Source organism: Plectrocnemia conspersa, unplaced genomic scaffold (assembly GCF_051122295.1).
Source record: "Plectrocnemia conspersa isolate PC_06_02 unplaced genomic scaffold, ASM5112229v1 ptg000007l, whole genome shotgun sequence".
Taxonomy (NCBI): Eukaryota; Metazoa; Arthropoda; class Insecta; order Trichoptera; family Polycentropodidae; genus Plectrocnemia; species Plectrocnemia conspersa.
Window position 1 is genome coordinate 11446090 of NW_028277171.1, and position 19773 is coordinate 11465862.

The 19773-nt window shown below is 29.5% G+C and overlaps 1 protein-coding gene across 1 annotated transcript in view; it reads right to left on the reverse strand.

The window, feature by feature from the left end:
* Wnt10 (Wnt oncogene analog 10) overlaps positions 1 to 19534 on the reverse strand; it is a 35357-nt gene extending 15823 nt beyond the window's left edge. Inside the window, exons 1-2 of the mRNA XM_088188607.1 lie at positions 18932 to 19534; positions 10160 to 10404 (exon numbers count right to left, since the gene is read on the reverse strand). Of these exons, the coding sequence (XP_088044733.1) occupies positions 10160 to 10404; positions 18932 to 19026 (340 nt within the window). The 5' untranslated portion in view covers positions 19027 to 19534. The remainder of the gene's footprint in view (positions 1 to 10159; positions 10405 to 18931) is intronic.
* Between the last annotated feature and the right edge of the window lie 239 nt (positions 19535 to 19773).

Below are 19773 nucleotides of genomic sequence, written 5' to 3' on the forward strand. Positions count from 1 at the left end.
TTATGACAACAGAGGCCTCAAAATGAGTGTGATTGTTTGATGGTCTGCGTTCGGTATAAGTTACTACTATTTTTAAAAGTATTTAATCACTATTACTGTTGTTGAACACTAATGAAATTTAGGCACACGTATTACGTATTAGAAATAAATATTCAAAATAGTGAAAACAATGAAATCTATGTCATAGACAACAGAAGGAAAGGTGGTCTTTTTTGTTTTAGGATGTAAAAAAATGAAGAAAAAATGGTTATATGTTACCCTTTTAGTATCAAACGAAAGTAGCAAAAATATAGGTTAGAGTTTCATAGAAAATATTACCCTTTTATATACAAATGATCTTTAATTTTTCCATAAATAATCCATGGATTTTAAGCATGATATTTATCCAGTATTTGGGATAGTATTTTAATTTTCCCGATTATAATTTTTTTGTATTATATATTTACATACGTAAAAAAAATTATAAGTTATTAATTTGAACTAAACTTAACAACATTAAATTATTTAAACTAAAAAAATAAACATAAGTATTATACATTATATTTATGTTTTCTTTATTCGAGTTTATAAAATAAATGACATAAAAAAAACTTATTCCAAAAATTATACTAAATCATGATTAGCAATTAATATATGTTATAGTTAAATATGCAAATTAGTATGGACAAGCGCTAATAGATGGCAGAACTTATTTAAGCATTTTTTTATTTTAATTATATCGCTGCCAAAAGTAATTAAATTATTGAATACATTAAATAATTTAATTATGGCTATAATAATATTAAGCTAAGCATCTATATTTTTTGCTTGGATAAGTTCTATATTTGTAAAAATAATTATGTCCAATAACGTTTTTTTTTGCGTTTTATAACAAACTCTAAATTGTTCAACAAGAAGTGTTTTTTTTATTTATTGTTTATGAATTAAGCATATTTGTGATGTAGGCAAATTTTTACAAAAATCACCAGCGTTAATATGACAATTTTTAGCTTCTGATTCACATGAAGGTTCTTAAAGAATATAAAAATAGACTTGATTAAAAAATAAATACAAAAATATTGTAAAATTTCTTGTTGCGTTGCCAAATATTTTATTAAACTATCTGCTGTTATAAAAAAATATATTATAAAATTTTTAAATGCGCGAGAAATTAAAATATTTTGTATAAAAAACTATAAAAACAAAATTTAAATTAAATGTACTATTCAGAAAATTAATATATTTAATAGGCAAAACCTAGTTGTAATTTATTAAAAATATCACTAACGAGGTCGAGAGATAAACGGAAAGTAAAGATACAAGGCTAAAAATGGAATCGATTTTTTACTAGGTTTGTAAACCCTACTCTTTATATAAGGGTTTGCGCAATTGCGTATTCAAATCTTAGTCGCAGCAACATTTTGTTTCAGTATATCTTAAAATAGCCGTGGCAATTCTAAGTTTAATGTTCATCCAGTGATTTTTTTATGGAAATGTTACCTTTCCATTGATAAACATTAAAAAATTGGTTGAAATAGATTTTAAACAATCTATTTTAAAACCAGGCTCAATAAGAAGTGGGGACATCTTTGGTTATGGGCTCAACTCAAAAATGTTCATTTTATATATTTTTAATTATAATTTAATTTAGTAATATTTCGTGCACGTAAACTGTTCTTCTTAATTCACTTTCTTCAATGTGTATGAACGCTCATTATTTTAGGCGTTTACAAGGCTTTTAGGCGTCAATCAGCTAGATCGATTATTTCAATGAAAAATGTTTGTCTACAACCGGCATTTTGTAAGGACCATTTTACAACCTTAGAGTATGTGTGAAATGACACTTTTACAAAAAACAAATTAATCTGTCATTTACTATTGCTTATTCTTTAAAAGAAGAATACTGATGAAATTTTAATGAACTATATATATATATATATATATATATATATATATATATATATATATATATATATATATATATATATATATATATATATATATTTTATATAGTTCATATATACATTTATATGAACTATATAAAAATACAATCAGGTGAGCCGGACACTTGAAACATGCAATTTTAATATGGTTGATGGTAATGGAGTACAGGTAGATAGTTACTGCTTTGGCGTAGAATAGAGCTAATATTTGACGAGGTTAAAACCCACTTGCTGGGATGGTGATTATCTTTTATCTCAAGATAAATGGAATTGGCAGTTGAATTATATAAAAATAAGAGTTCAAATAAAAGCGTGAAAAGGGGTAACAAAGCTGCTGATTTTTTTAGGAGTGAGTCTGAAAATTTCTTTTAGCGACCCTGTCTAGAACTATTGTTAATGAAACGGTTACCTAAAGTTATTGAAAATTCAAGCAGTGAGTTCCATGAAATTTCAGAACACAATAAGATAAAACACGTTATGAAGATTATTTTTTTAAGGTTGTAGCCAGGTGCCGAGAAAGTGAGCAAGCGCAAGACTTCTATGACGTTGTAATTAAGAAACTCGTTCCTATGTTTATCAAATACGTTGAGGTCCATATTGATTGTATAGAATTATAAATAAGACAGTTATATTTATTGTTTTGAAAATATTTCCTGGATTACGTATCTTTATTTTCAAATATTACATAAACTCCTGTTATTTCATAGCGGACACATTGGCAGACAAAAATGAATAAAACATATGGTTCAATTAAACCGTTCATTGCAAAGCATGTGTAAATTGGTATCTGATTCTGTTTTACCGCATTTGATCGCATTTAATTGTGTTATATTCTCGAGTGCGAGACTTGCATATTAATTAATGCGGTGGAGGCTGTGAGCACGCGTGCACAGGCGCCTCTTTTTTCATAACACTAATAATAAATTAAAATATAAGTACTGCATAATTAAGTGACATTGGTTATTTATAAATTAGCACAAATTATCATCTAAACCCTTTTTCAAATATAGTTGAGTATTTCACATATTTGACATATTAAATTATCAATTGGGTTTTTATTCTTGATTTTCTGCATGCGAATCTTCGTCCGAGGGGCAAATTAAAATTCATTGCGTCGCGACGTACGGCGGATTAAATTAATTATTTATTTATATCTCGATTTGAGCGATATCATTACAGAGAGGTTTCAGTAAGCAGACCACGAAGGCGTAGTCCTTGTAGGGAGGTTGCAGCCGAAGCTGGTCTGCATCAGCGCCGCCGGTGGTCCGCCAAGATGGAGACGTGCCCGTTTATGTCTCGGCCACTCGACAGACGTTGATTTTTAATTATCACTGACGAAACCCTGCCAAAGTATACCGGCGAGAGAAATTAGCCCGATATGACTCAATTCCAGTTCAGGGGTTGTAAACTGCACCAATGACCCTGATGTGAACTAGCCGATTTTCAAAAGACTTTTCAACAACTACAGATTTGTATTTTCTTTATCTTTGTAAAGTATAAAATTCAGTTAGTAAAGCAGATATTCGATGGAAATTTAAGAGAACTTCTTAGATACTCCTCTAATCAAATAAGGCTTGATATTATGTAGCATTAAATCTCAAATAATAGTGCTTGATATCAAGAGATTATTAATAATCACACTATTTTGCTAATCTTATTGAATTAACAAACAAAGATAACCATTCTAAGTTTTAAAATGTATATTGTGGAAGCGATACATGTGAAATTTTTATTAAATATGTTTAAATCGAAGGAGTATTCTGGCTGACAAAAACTTTATTTAAGAATATAATTTTGCAGTAGATCTGATAATTAAATTTAGTTTTAAAAGTTGATGATGTTTTAAAATAAAACCAATAAATTTACATCTACTCCAATATGTCTGGACGAAGCGATTTTTTATTACTGTTCATATGAGAAACAAATGGACGCAAGCTTCGGGAAAATATTTTAGAATCATTAGTAATATATTTATATTGAAGTCGCGAATATGCTATATTGATCATTGCTGTTGTTTTTACTACCTTTTATTAAAATATAAATTATCGGTAAAATTAAAAGCACCATAAATTTGATATGATGTTGCAACTTTTAATTATATATAAATCAATTTATTTAGATAGTGATTGATTAATTTCTGATGCTTATAAAATACATTTTCAGTAACTAAATTGTAAATTTATCAAATAAAATATAAATAAAACAAAAAAATCCACTATGAATCATGGATGATTTATAAAAATCTCGAATTTTCAGAATTTTGCAATTTATCAAAGTAAGAGCTTAGATTTTCAATATTCCGAAAAGTGCCGAAAATATTTTTTTTAGTATTAGATTCAATAAGAAAACTATGGAAATTTGGAAACAAAAAAGAATAACCATGTTATGCAGATGCTTTAAACCCCCACAGTTTTATCTCTTTCTTTTCCAGTAAAGATAGAAACAATTACTTTGTCTAAGCCTTGTTTCATCTTAGTGACTGTAATTTTTTTTTAAATCTTTATTTCGTTAAAAATAAACGTGGAGAACAAAGTGAAAATGTCAAAACGTTTTATATATAAATTAAAATATATAAAAAATATGTTTTTCCCCAAATTTTTTGCTCATTTCTGTGGAATATAACGAAATTTGAGTACTTTTAATATTTTCTGCATAAAACTCGTTTTGTAAATGGATCGCGTAAAAGTCAATTTGCTTTGCCATATTTTTTTCCAAATGGCTGGAGCTCAAAATATTATAAACATATTTAAAAAAAAATGTTGCGAGAAAAAAAACTATAATTGAAATAAAATAAAATAATGGTAAAATAAACGTTTCTTAACCACAAAAAAGCAAAAGGTTTGTTAAAAATATATCAGGAAAATAATAAAGAAGTCAAAAATATTCTAGGATATATATTAAAATGAGATAAAATTTTAAATTAAAATTTTTTTAACACAATTTTATAAAAATAAATCATAATTATTATTTATAAGATTATTTTGTATAATAATATTATTTAGCTATAAACTATGTATTTCATAAAGCAATTTTTTGTTTCACTGGGGGAAGGGGGTATTCTATGCTCACCCATTTTTGACGCGACGGGCAATTACGAAAATTTTGAGATATATTTGGATATATTTATTTCTGTCTGTTTTCTAAATAGAATATTTACGTTGCATGACCGTTGGAGATTTGGCAACCTTGCACTTGTCATTACGCACTAAACCTGTTTGTCAATGTAATATATTTTTGTATGTGTAAAGATACTAACGGCAGTAAAAAGATGTGTTTAGTCTCTCGGAATCTATTATCGTCACGTAAATAATGACGGGTCGTCCAGTTTAATTGCATTTTGCTTATAGCTTTATACTTGATTTGGTGTTCTATTCTATGAACCCTACAAACTTATATGTTAGCGTTTGGTTGAAGCGCTAAGTTTTTGTTTTCTTTTAATCAATAATGGTGTTCATGAAATTGCTATTTAAGAGCATTTTGGTCATCAGTTTAATGTTTCTAGTACACTGTGTTAATTTATTAAGAAATAAAATAAAATAAAGAAAGAATATCGTCATAGACATTATTAAGATAAAAAATATAAGTATTATAAATGTTGTATCTTACGTCTATCATAGCGATATAAATAAATAAAGTGAGTGTTGTATAAGATAAATATGATATCATCGCGGTATGTGAACTGTAATGCAATTCATCGGAATTAAAAAATACGTTTATCGTCAATTGTTCTATCGTTGATAAGCTATACACCTTGAGAGCCCAATATACGACCGCTGGAGCAATGTCGTTCACTCTCACCAACGCAAGGGGTTAAATAATTTGATATTTATATGATTGAAATAGTATTAGTATTTTTTTAATTAAATAAATAAAATACTTCCACAGTTACATTGAAATACCACTGCTGACATTCACATATCAGAAAGTCAGTTGATTTAAACAAGTTGGATAAAACTCAAGAAAAGTGTCGTTAATTGTCAACCACTGCGTTGGAAAGTTTTTCCAGATTCGATACATCAAATTAATTAACGAGAGTTGTCGTTGAACAAAAAGAGAATGGTGTCGCAATGCGGCATGTGAAAAGGTGCAATTTGATACCGGTCACCCTATAGTTACGTGTGCAACCTCCGTGGAGAGGTACTCTTATCACACGTTCCAGATTTTCACGGGTTTATGGCATTAAAGAGTCATTTTTCCCAGCGGGACGTGGCTCTGCCCCCATTTTGTCTTCGGACGCTTGACCTCTTGCCTCCTTCGTACGTGACGAACGAGTTTTTTGAAATTATGGTATAATATATCAACTAGATATGTAATATGTTTTATTTTGGAATTAAAACACTACTCAAATATCTTATTTACATTGCTTTTCAATAAAATGTTGAAAGCAAAACACGATGACATATTACTTATACAATAGATAATCTCCGCTTTCAATGTGCACATGTCATTTGTTATCTGCTGGACAATGAACATGTGTATTTTTTATTCATTCGCTGTAGGTCCACTCCCATGTTGTCTCAATGTATCCCTTTGTCAAATGTGGATAATTAATTCACCCCGATAGCATCGCCCCACGGATTTACGCGGGGGTAAACTATCGTATTATAAAAAACTCAGACGACTTAATTAACCCGTGTGAAGGGGTTAAAAGAGGCGTGTGTGATTTAAAAAATTTATATATATATTTATATAAAAATGATGAAATTAAAATTGTACGTAAGATTTATTTACACTGTCCCTTTGATTGATGCACTTACAAATTTAACGTAGCGATTAGGCAAGATTTACATATGTTAATTGGCAGTTGGACAAAGGAAACGGAAACGGTCACCATCCGTTTCCGATACGATTTTTCTCACGAGACCATGTAACGTCGTAAAATGAGATGTCACAGGGTCTGGACATTTTGGTATGGCATCCGTTATGAATCTTGGACCCATTGAGCTGGCGGAATGTGGCTGCGTCACTACGCCAAGACATGAGATAGGCTCTACTCTCGTATCATTTCGGCCGAGATATCTCCGTGTAATGGCCGTGCTTTTGATTCTAATCTCGTCAGCAGTAAACCACGGCGACACGAATTGATTAAATATTTCATTAAAAACGAATCTCTAGAGTTTAAAATGATTTATGGCAGGCGCTTGTGTTTCATTTAAAGAATGCATTCAAACGGTCTGGTTGAATCCATCCGAAAGTTCACAATCAAAATATCTTAAATATAGTTGTGTTTAACTAAAAAGCAAAATGTTGATTAAAAATAGACAAATTCAAAACTAATCCTACTGAAAATTACATTTCTTTACTAGCGTAATTATTTATTAGAATTAGATATTTTTTTTTAAATTTAATATTTTATAAGAGTACAAGATATTAAAAATAAGTATTATTATAGAACAACACAGTTTTAAAATAAATATTTTTAATACAAATATAATTGGTCATAGAGAAATATCCATTTCAGGTTTGGCAGTTTACCGAGCGTTCGTATCTAATCGGTCAAAGCAATTTTTCAATGATAATTTTGCCAAAAAATTCCTACATAGTTATTATTATACGAGTATATAGGATCTGTCAAAAAATACAATTATGAGGAAACATGAGTATAATATAGATAGGTGTGGATACTGAGCTAAAACGTATAATAGAATAACAAGACTCGGGGGAGATCCAGGTTGGAATGTCATAAGGAGAGCGATTCGTTCCACCCGGACATATCAGTCACGGACACTTAACTGTCCAGGAATCTGAAAACCTCGTCACACATTGACATGAAAGGTGTGAATTTGACACGAAAATTGAAAAAAAACTAAGTCAATCTTGTATTTTTTATCACACGCGTTAATGAATGAAAAATAGTGATTTCTAAAAAAAAGTTTTAATATAAAAATAAGAAATGTATTTATTATTATTTATTATTTATTGTAAATCTTCTGTTGCAATATGACAGGCGCTAACCCAAAGGTATACAACGGGGTATAAATAATAAACCATTAAGTAGTGATACACCAGACTGAAATCAATCTGTAAATCAATAAAAACTAGCATACACATATATGTCAACACGCACGAGTTAGCTTGATATTATTTTAATTACTCATCACGATATTCCTCCGTGAGATTAGAAAATTCTAGAAAAACGCAACCAATGATTATCGATCAAAACTATAATTATATAATAATGACTAAATGAGTTGAAAAATACTAAGATCTATATGTAATTTGAACATAAATCTTTCAGCTATTACTCACTGATTTATATCACTATTATATTGTGTATATATTTTTTCAGACATTTGTGATGATGTGATGTAGAGCACATCAGATGTTTAATTGATTTTAATAGGCGACTATCTCTTGATTTTATAATTTAACAGACACTTATATTCGATCCTGAGTGAGATATAGCGTCTGGGAGCAAGGACAAAACAAATCGTTAACACATATTGCATAATTATACTAAATACGATGGCGTTGATAAATTTAGTAGAGTTTATCGCAAAATTGTAAATCTCATAATTGCGCCTAATCATAATTTACAATCATTTAAAATTAAATAAAAAAAAAGTGATAGTTTTTTAGATAGAGTCGTTGACGGAATTATTTATTATAACAAATTTGACATCGGGACACGTTGACACGTCACACAATTTGAGGATCACCGCCGACAAAGGCCAAATCCACACACCGGTGAATGGGGCAACGCGTGCGTTGTTCCGCGGACCTACAGCGAAGAGCGTGAAATCGGCGCTGAAAAGGTGTAGACCCCAAAAACTTACACCTGGGACACCTAAGATGTTTTGGGGCCCGTCGTAAATTTGTACGTCAACAGCTGTTGTGTGCCCGAATTTGCGGCATATATCATAATTATTCACCCGGGGTGTTTAATGGTTCTCGGAACCGGCGGGGCCCTTTGCCCGACAGCCGATTCTGGGTCAGCGGAACCGATCCGTGATTAATACACGACGATACACGCAAACAATGCCCATGGGTGCCCCAACAAAGGACGCCCATTTACAAAAATTCGTTTTCCATTAACATGATCTGCTTTTTTCTTCCATCCACGGGGACGATGCGAACTCTCGGACGGATGCTGTGAAACGATGGGATGACAGTGTGCTTTTTCAATATAATGTTTTCACTTTAGAGAGTTAAGAAAGGCAAACTGCATCCTGCACTCTTTTGATCTAAAAAGCTTAAGATATTATAAAGACCTGTCAAGTCTCTCTAAAATATCCTCACAAAACTAGTGAAAGTACTCTTTTATATTTATCTAAATGAGCAATAACATCGAGAAGTATAGCAAAATATACAAATAATATGGTTTCATTCAAAGAACATAAAATAAGTAAATATTATTATGTTTATTAAGAAATGTTAATTGGCATAAACGTAGCTTTAAAATATTTTTACATATACAAATTTACATGAATTGGTACAATATATAAGTGTGAAAAAAGAAACTTTTTTGTGATCGGAAAATTCAAAGAAATTTGTGTGACAAAAATTTAAAGGCTTGTATTCATCAAGAATTAAGTACCAATAAAATAATAAAATAAAATTATAATAATAAAATTTATATTTATTCCTGTGACGCAGCAGGGGTGAATATGAGATAGCCCTAATAGTCGTCACCTGGAGTACCAAGCGACGCGACGCGGATTGCGTACTCTCTCAGTCTCTAAGCGACTACCGGACAATCAATACGTAATGAAGACGTGTGACGTATCCGGAGGATCACGTACGACTTGCTATTTTCAATACAGATTCAAACATTGAATAAATCATGAGTTATTTGGAAAGGAATATCTCACATTAAATGCATATTTATACCCACATGTATAAATAAAACTATTGTTTCATAAAATAACGTGTTTAATTAATGCCATATACATAAGCGTAAGTCCCACAAAGACTTTCACTTTCAACTACGTTGACGATTAAAATAAGTAGAACTAAAAATGTTCATTGTTCAAAAATGTAGCATACTGTATAGTTTTGGATTGTATATGCTAAAGAATCAGATTAAATATTATTTTTTGCTTAAGCAAACAAATATGAAAGTTACAGATTTTTATATGGTAATTTTAATAATTCTTTAGAAATAAAATCTAGTAAAGTATTAAAAAAAAAAATGCAATGGTCATTCACTAAAACAAGTATTTCGTATTATTATGTAATTTAAAATCATTTTTTATTTTTATAAATATGTACCTAATAAAATCAAATAAAAAACTCACCCCTTTGCAACATGACCGCCGAATGAGGGTTGTAATGTTTGGCCTCCAGCGAAGAACAATTCCATCTGTGCCATCGCATCTGGTGCTGGCACTCCTTCACAGCCATCTTCAAACCCTGAAGAGCAGCTGTCACCGAAGCCGGTGATTGTGTGCATAATTTCCGCTGAGACCTGGTCAGCCCCGGCACGAAGTGGCAGTCTCTCGCTACTTCCTTCACGAACATATCAGATTCGATGTGCTCACACCTGAAATCGTAAGAGATTAATTGACTCACTCAACTCGAGACGTGTTGAAAAATAAACAAATATCGGTATTACGTAATGTGATTTTGTGTGAAGAGTTTTAATTAGACGTCGTCGCTTGGAGAAGGTCAGATTTGAGATCGTTAATTTCAAACTGGATCTTGACGGACGCGGATGATATCAAAAAATGGTTTATCGGAGCGCGGACAAATCATTTGCTCTTATCGGCTAATTAGTATGTGCTATAGCAACTATTCGAAGTTGTGTATTTAATTCGGTCCTATGAATCACTACATCAATGAATTGAAGTTGACACGAAGTCGTATTAAAAAAATGATCTTGACCGATTGGTATGCATTCTCAGGGTCCACTTTGTGTGAATCTGCACCAGAGTTGAACATGTTGAACATATAGAAGAAGGTGACTCATAAATGGAGACACCGTTAATTTTTAATATTGAAATTTGTCATACACGACGAAAATTAAGTGAAAAAATTTCTGTGGTATTTTTAGATTGCAAATAATAATTTTAGATAATATAATATTTTTATTTTAATAGGCAAACTATCGTATAAGAATGTAGTTTTTTTTATGAATGAACAGTATATAATGTACAAAAGTAAAACCTTGAATCACTTTAAGAAACTGTGACTTGTTAGTCGCCTGTAAAATGAAAATCACTGTCAGATGTTAATCGGTCGTAATTTGTCGCAGCTAATTTCGTGTTTGTAAAGTAGCGTTTGTGGGATGGTTACAAGTTTTTTTCCACCCATAAAACCCGATACCATTTCGAGGCTATTAAACAAACGCCTTGATTAATTGTTTCAACTTCTCGTGCCAATGGTTACAAATGATCGACAAACTGGCACCTATCTCACAACGGAACAACATTTAATAGGCTCGAGGCGACGATGAATTAATAATTTCCAATAGTAATTGAAATACATAGATAACAGAAAAGCTCTAAATTACATGTCTCTATAATGAAGTATTTTTGTAACATTGAACGGTGAATAACATTGTACAAACAAAGGAGTAACTGTTATATTGTGATGTCATATTTCAAATACTCAACATGCAAATAGTTGTCAGGAAGGATATTATATTTGTTTGACACATTTCTTATCGCAAAGTGATTGTACTGTATCTATACCAGTGGTTCTCACTTAAAATTTGGCTGTGGCCGCATTACAAACATCAACGGTCCTATGGAAATGCCTTGTGGCCGCACCAAATATGGATTTTGGGATGTGGTAAAAATAGCTGTTGTATTTACATAAAAATGAATCTACTTATAAGTATATATTCAATAAAAGACAACATTTAAGCATGTTGATTTTTATTTATTTAAAAGTGATTTTTATTTACTATGATACGTTTTTTGGTGGAATGTTTGTTAGTGGCCGCAGCAAAATCCTTTGGTGGCCGCACATGAGAACCACTGATCTATACTATAATATAATTTAAAAAAATTGTCTGTCTTACTAAAAACGCGTGAATATAATTTTTAAAGAAAAAAATAAAAGAATAATATTCAGTAGTAAATTTTGAATTACTTGTGTATATATATTTTGGTCTTAATATTTTTTCCGGATAAAAAAATTACGACTAACTAAATAGCAACAATACAATTTAACTTTCGAAGTTAGTTAGTAGTCTTATTACCTGTTAAGATATTTAGATTCACTAAAACTATAATACAATTAAAAATTACGTATTACTATTTTCTAATCATATTATGTCTACAAAAGTGATATATAAATATAATATAATAAAAAACTAGTGGTTACAATTTTTTAATAAAAAAATAATTAATAACAGTTTATCTAAAAATCTTGGTATTTTTTTAAATAAATATTAAAATGTCTTTGGTATCTGTTGCTTATTAAGTATTTTATGACTTTGAGCCAAAAAAAATAGTGTTATTTGGTGCTCTGTTTTAATTAAATATCAGTTTTAAGTCCGTGATAGCGACAATTAATTTAAAACGAAATTTCTCAATATGTTTATTTAATTTACGCTTAGAGGTATATACCTTAATGCAGCGTTTTCCAAATTAGGAGGCGTACCCTCCTGGAGGGCTCTAGCTAGTTCAAGGGAGGCGCGAAAAGGTCTATATTTAATATTTAAAAAATATATGCTGATATAAGATAATGGGAATTAAACAAGAAAATAAATAAGCAATATGATTTCTTACAAAAACTAATAACGGATATAATTGTAATGTTATACCTTATTAAAACAAAAGTTTGAGACTAAAACCATAATTCTGATATATATACATACATATGTATATTTTTAGATTATCGTTGATTTATTTTATTTTAAAATTTGCTCAATGTCACCAAAACTGATCTGCGGTAATAATGGGTAAGTGCTTAATAATATAATTATAATATAAATAAAAACCAAACCAATAATATCCACAAAACACAGCTTAAAAACGACTGAGATATAGTATATAAAACCGTCAAGTGAAAAACGTGTTTATTAGCTAAAATGACCCCCAGGAGGAGTAGCCGTTAAAAAAATATGTAAAAAATGTATTATAAATTAATTTTATTTTAAAAAATAAATATGATATTTGAGATTATACCATATATTTTATTAATAAAAATATCAACAGTTATTTAAAATTAAATATGAAAGAAATAGTTCAAATTCTCTTTGCGTGCAAAAAATCTAGACTGATTCACAAATGTTTTAACATATTAAAAAATATATGTTGGTTAAAATCTTATTGCCTTCACTTCACAATTATATTTTACTGTTATACTCTCAAATATTGAGACTTTCAATATGAAGATACTTTTAGTCGCCTTGAAAATTTAATTCGATTTCTAAATCTACAATCCTCTTATATTGTACTTGAGAATATATGTAAGATAGTAACTTGATTTAACTTTAATTGATGTTCGAACGATTGACTTTCAGCGGCCGTGCGTCAACGCCGCTTATCGGATGACAATGATAAAAGCTCCCGTTGTCCGGCTGCGATAAGCTTTTGAAGGGCCTCGTTTCGATAAAGGGAGTAAAAAGCTTTATATGCGCAGAGTGGAACGTGGCCTAACAAATTACGGGTCCAGGGCAGGCGATGCCTTCGACGGCATTCCGTCGGCATTCTTCGGCCCGTGGCCCGTGGGAAAGCTCTGACTGCCGCTACTGGACCGCGGCTTCGGCATGCGAAGCCCTGACACAAAAACGCAACGCTCATCTCACTTCGGATGATATAATTGCCGCGGATGAATTACACAGTAAACGCTTTATAAGTGCGCGCTTGGAGATGATTAAGACGAGCGAGTGACGTGGTCAAGATATTGCGCAGATCCAGATCTATAGATGTACGAAGTGTTGTTATAAAAATAGATCGTAACGGAGAAAAATTGGATTGGAATATAATAATTGACTAGCCATAGTAGTGAGAACTTTTATACAATAAATCTAGAATTATTATATTGTATAATTTTACATTAATCTGTATATAAAGATATATTTTTTTCTTTACATACAGATGGTGAAAAATATTATTAATAGTAAAGTGTAGATCTTGTAATTAGTAATATTTTTTATATGTATTTAATATTTTTACTAATATTTTGTATTTGACTATAGTTTTCTATTGGCATATAGTTTAGATACAGCAGACTTGTTGTTATTTTAAGAGTTAAATTATTTCATTTAAGAATAATTCCTAATTTATTTTCTAATGCTTAGTTTGTTTTCTTATTTTCTGTCTTATTTTCTGTGCTTTTATCACATAATGAACATTTTAAAGATAATATTATTTAGGTACTTTAATTATAAAATATAGTATTTATTTCCAAACGCCTATAATTTCTGTCTTAATAAATAAATGAAAAATTATTTTTTCTACGCGAATTTAACGCACGAATGATTATTTTTTATTTATTCAACATCTCTGAACTTTACTGACTTTAATCTCATATGACACACAATGTATATAATATTTAATATAAATATTTTTTTACCACATGATGTTTTAGAATTTATTATTTGACTAAATGTCATATTATTTATTTGTTTATCATAGTTTTTAGAGTAATATTTCAATTACCATTTAATGAGCATGAAAAAAATATATTTTTAGTTATATTTTAAATACTTTTTTTCACGATACTTCTACGTATAAATAACAATTATTTTAAAAGTTATAAAACGAAAGGCTTTAAAAATGATCAATATTTATGAAAAATTAAACTTATGAAAACGAGATGATGCCAGTGGCAGCAGGTCTATTTTATTTATTTGTCAATTTTATGAACGAAGAAGAGGTGTCAATAATCTGTGAATTGATCTTAAATTTAATTGAAAATTTAGAATTAAACTATATATTAAATTATATAACCATTAAGCAGATCTTTAATTAGAATGTATATACGATATTGTTTGAATTTTTATTATCTTATTAATTGATAACAATTCACTTTTACTTTAAGCAGTATCAGTTCTTAATTAAATTTAATAAGTAGATAGTTGATCAATTTACCAGTAATTGTCTTAAAATATGAATGTTTATCTAATGGTTGATTGTTTGTCATGTATGTAATAAAAAAATAGCGCCTATCATAAAAATATGTGAAAAATATTAAAATAACCGAAAAAATATTTTTTAGAAGATTGTTTTAAATTTTTTTTTATACTTTATCCAGAGATCGCATTTTTTCAATCTATGCGTTAACAGTAGCTTTAGGGATATTTCCTTCGATTAAATTAAAACAATTTTAGTGACATGTCAGGGCGCATGTACTACAATTTAAAATGTAAATATCAGATTTTTTTATAAATGGATTGCTTGTCAGCACACAAAATCTGTATTAAGACGTATCATTCGTTGGTGAACTATTACTGACCATATTTATATTTTTGAAAAAATATTTTTACTTTACTTTAGATCTTTATATCTATGGGTTCTTTAGTAAATAACGAATACAAATAATAATAATTATTAAAATCTGATGCATTTTAAGGGCCATTGAATTAAAATTATTATATGCGCGAATAATCAGCACGCAGATTAAGTGTCTACTCACTTTCTTGCATATCGCAAAGGTCGTAAATTATATTTAGAAATATCAATCTATTATTTTGAATAAAATATAATTATGTATGTACATATATGAAGCTTATAACATAATGTGGAATGTATTTCTAATAGCTATATGTAATTACAATTAAATAAACTATTGATGTATAATTAAACAGTGATATTTATTTAAGTATTTATAATTTTTATGGTTTTCATTAAACCAAATAATTATAGTGAAAAGTTAATTTTTACAACATAGTAAGACAATTAAAATTTACAGTAATATAAACATTTTATTGCTCTAATAATAATTAAATTGAGTGTATAATATTAATTAAATAAAAAATGTAAACAGTGTTAAGCTAATTTTTTAAAATTTATATTTTTTTGGCAAACATATACGCAGTGTTTTAATATTATGGAGTATAATAAAAATTCATTGCAATTATGTAAATGTTATTGTTTATTGAATCATTATGCGGATCGTATGCAAAGCTATCGTCGTTCTGATAAAACTCGTTAAGTCACAAAACGTAATTTATTGTAATGCACATGCATTCAAACGCCAATGAAACTTAATTTATAACATATGTGACATATGCATATAAATTTAAATGTAATTATTGTTATGTTGATGTGTTACGTAATTTAATAATAATATAATTCTTTATGTACTATTATATAGTCGGAAAGCTTGTTTCTTTCACGTACACATTAATCACTTTGTCGATGTTTAAAATAATAATTCTTTATTTACAATTAAAAAATATGTGAACTCAACTTTTTAAGGCTCTTTTTAACGAGTTGCGATGTTCATATTATCAAATATTTAGGGCGGTAATATTTATTATATAATTAAAACATATGTGAACCCATCTTTTTAATGTCCTTTTTAGCAAGTTGCGATGTTCACATTGTCAAATATTTAGGGCGGATATTGTTTGTTTGTTTGACCTAAAGATCAGTCAACATTTGCGATGACAACGTGCGCTGTTGACACGTCCGCCGGTATGTTGACATACTGAGCGTCGCCGTTGTTGACCCTTCCGTTCCACCAATGTTGACAATCGCTGGCCCGAGTCCCATAGACAGCCGAGTTAAGTGGCTGTTGATTTACAGGTCCAGTTGTTTCGGACCTTTACATAATAATTCGATTTGCCATTGCGCAAATTGCGCACAGCGTCAGTGCAAATCTTTGCCAATTAGCTGGGCGCGACGTGCTAATTTTATTTTATTTTTATTTATAGACTTTAACACATTTTATGATTCAATCGTATTTACCTTCAAATAAAAATAAACAAGCAATCAATATGCGAAAGTTTATAAATTTTAATAAAATTAATTAGCATGCTGTGCTAAATGGCAAAGATATGAAAATAATAAAAATTGCACTTTTATTGTAGATTAAATAAATTTAATGTTAATATAAATATAATTGCAAAATATTGAAGAAATAAGGTGCGTTACACCATCAAGAAAAATACATGATATATTGAAAAAATTATATATTTTTAATTTATATTTGAGAATCACTCTGAATGAAGAGAGACCGGGGCACATCAAAGGGAAAAAATGAATAAATCTGCATGATTCCACCGACCCCCGTCAGGTTTGAAGGGGATGTTGGCGAAAAATTTAATCATGGGACAGGGATAATTGTCGAGTGGGCACTGTAAACAAATAATTGACGTTTTGGAATTTGGTTTTTGAATTGAAAATTTTCCTTTGTGAGTCAGTGGACTTTTTCTAGTTCTGCGCTGCATATTCATAAAGAGACACGAATCCAATTTTCGTACGAGTGCTACACTATTGGGGTTGTTAAACGCGAAAGCACAAACAATCAACAATCGTTAGTTTTTATATGTATGTATATGATAAGTAAGCAAACATATTTTTTTGACTTGAGACAATAGTTGGTCTACAGACTATTTATATTATACTGTGTAAATTTATATTTTATAATTATACATTTTCATGAAAAACATATTTTAGAAACATTTACTTCTATCGACTCTATATATCTACGTAATGTAGTAAACTTATATTTTTTAAATTAAAATTGAAAAATGTTAAGGAAACGTACTTTTAAAGTATATTGAAAACGTACTTTTAAAGTATATTAAAGTGTATTATATATAATAATATGAACCAATTTTAAAATGATAGTATATTAAAATTCTTCTTTCTTTTTCTTCGTACACTTTGAAGAAAAAAAAATATAGGAATACATAAGCAGATATTAAAAGTATATTTCATTTGCAAAAAAATCTCGTGTCAGTATATAATATTTAAAAAAAATATTTTTTATTGATACTTATTAACTTTATCGAATATTAATTGCTGAGATTTAGTGTGTTATATGTAACAATCTAAATATATTTTTATATGCTTATAAAATTACCCTTAATTTTTCTTTATACATTTAAAAAAATAAATAACCGAATAAATGTAATACATAAACAGGTATGAGAATCCAGCTGTGTTCTATTATTTTAAACCAGACGATAGTAATATACAAAAAAACTTTACTCAGTGACTTTGCTTTAGAAAATAATAACATTTTCATTATAAATATAATGAAAAAATCTGTATTTATTAAATATTTTATAAAAATTAAAATAGCGAGATATATTAAAAAATCAATTCATACAAATTAAGAAATCTTAAATATAGATTAATTAGCTAAAATTATCATCTTTAAATATTATATGATTTCTTATTAAAAAAAGTTTATTTTTATATGTATTTTTATTATATACAAGACAGGTTAGCAATAAATTCTTTAATAGTTTAATAAGTTTTTAAGACAAAAACTTTTAGAAAATATTCTTACAATTATAAATTTCAATAAACATATAATTTTAAGTTAAAAAATCTATTTGATGTTAAAAAAATATGGCATGTATTTATGTTTATAATATGTATTGTATAATATTAGTACTATATTTAGTCATCGATAGATGGCAGCAGTGCTACACATATTCATAAAAATATTGGCCCATTAAATTAAATACAAGCACTTAAACGATTTTTAATTTAACATACTCGTTTTTGAAGATAGTGGTTTTGTTTTTATAAGACTTAACATAGATATTTAATGATTGACAACAATCTCAATAAAAATTAAATTAAGTGATTGAGTCTTAAGTCAAATACGTATATCATTTTTGATATTATATTTAGTACTTTTATATGAATGTTAAGCTAAAATATATTTATAAACAATTAGGAATTTTTTAAAAATTATACAATGTATATAATCACTAATTATTCATTATTACATACCTTAAAAATTAATTATATTTTTTATGATAAATAAATAAATTTAGTAATATAAAATGTGGTGATATTTTTAAAAGTAAAAGTTTTAATAATATGTATTTTTAATATTTAAAGCAATGTAGTTTGTATTATTTAAACCATAAATTACATAATAGTAAATAAAATAAATAACTTAATTACATATTGTAAATAAATAAATACCTTGCTATCGAAAATAAGACAGCACTTGCTAACAGCAACCAATACAGCATCATGCGAATTTCCATCAATTTTCCATCAATCTTCTCGCAGCGCATATCCTCGGAATTTTCCTCCTCATTACTCCTTCGAAACGCCCGATTTTCTCCATTAACGTCTCCATATACATCGCAACCGACCGCAACGATCACTCTTTATTATGCAAATATTTTAATTATTCATGTTCACTTATATTTACACTGAATTAATAACACTCGCGCGCGCGTGTCAGTGGCGCCCCGACACGTGGTGCTGGGTGTATAATGAGGCTGTGTGAGCAGCCGAGTGTGTGTTGTTGGAAAGTGGACGGCTGTGAATGGAATAAGGCGATGGGAGGGCTTTTCTCGGCTCGCCCCCGCCCCTAGATGACTCGTCGGGGGCGCTTTCGCGGAGCTTTCGGGGCGCGGAGCTTTCCGGGGTGCGTAGAGGCCCCGCTCGGCGGACGGACGGTAACAAAAAGGCGAAGAAAAAAGCGCGGGGCCCTGTTCCCGTCGGCAGGCCCCACCTACAAACGATGGCCCCCCCGTATGGCTCGGCTGTGCAGCGCGGCCTTCGCCAGTGATACTCAATTATTTCGATGAGACGTGGCTAGAGGTCACGAACGGTGTCGTCGCACGTTATGTATGAATCAGAACCTCTGCACCCAAAGACCCCCAATTTGTGAAAAAAATAAAGAGAAATAGTAATTAGACAAAATTTTATTTTATCTACAAGTACTATTAATATATAATATCATCCCTAGAGGAGGGCTCCTCAAACTAAAAAAAAGGTTATCAACAGCGCTGTAAACATTGAATGCAAAGAGT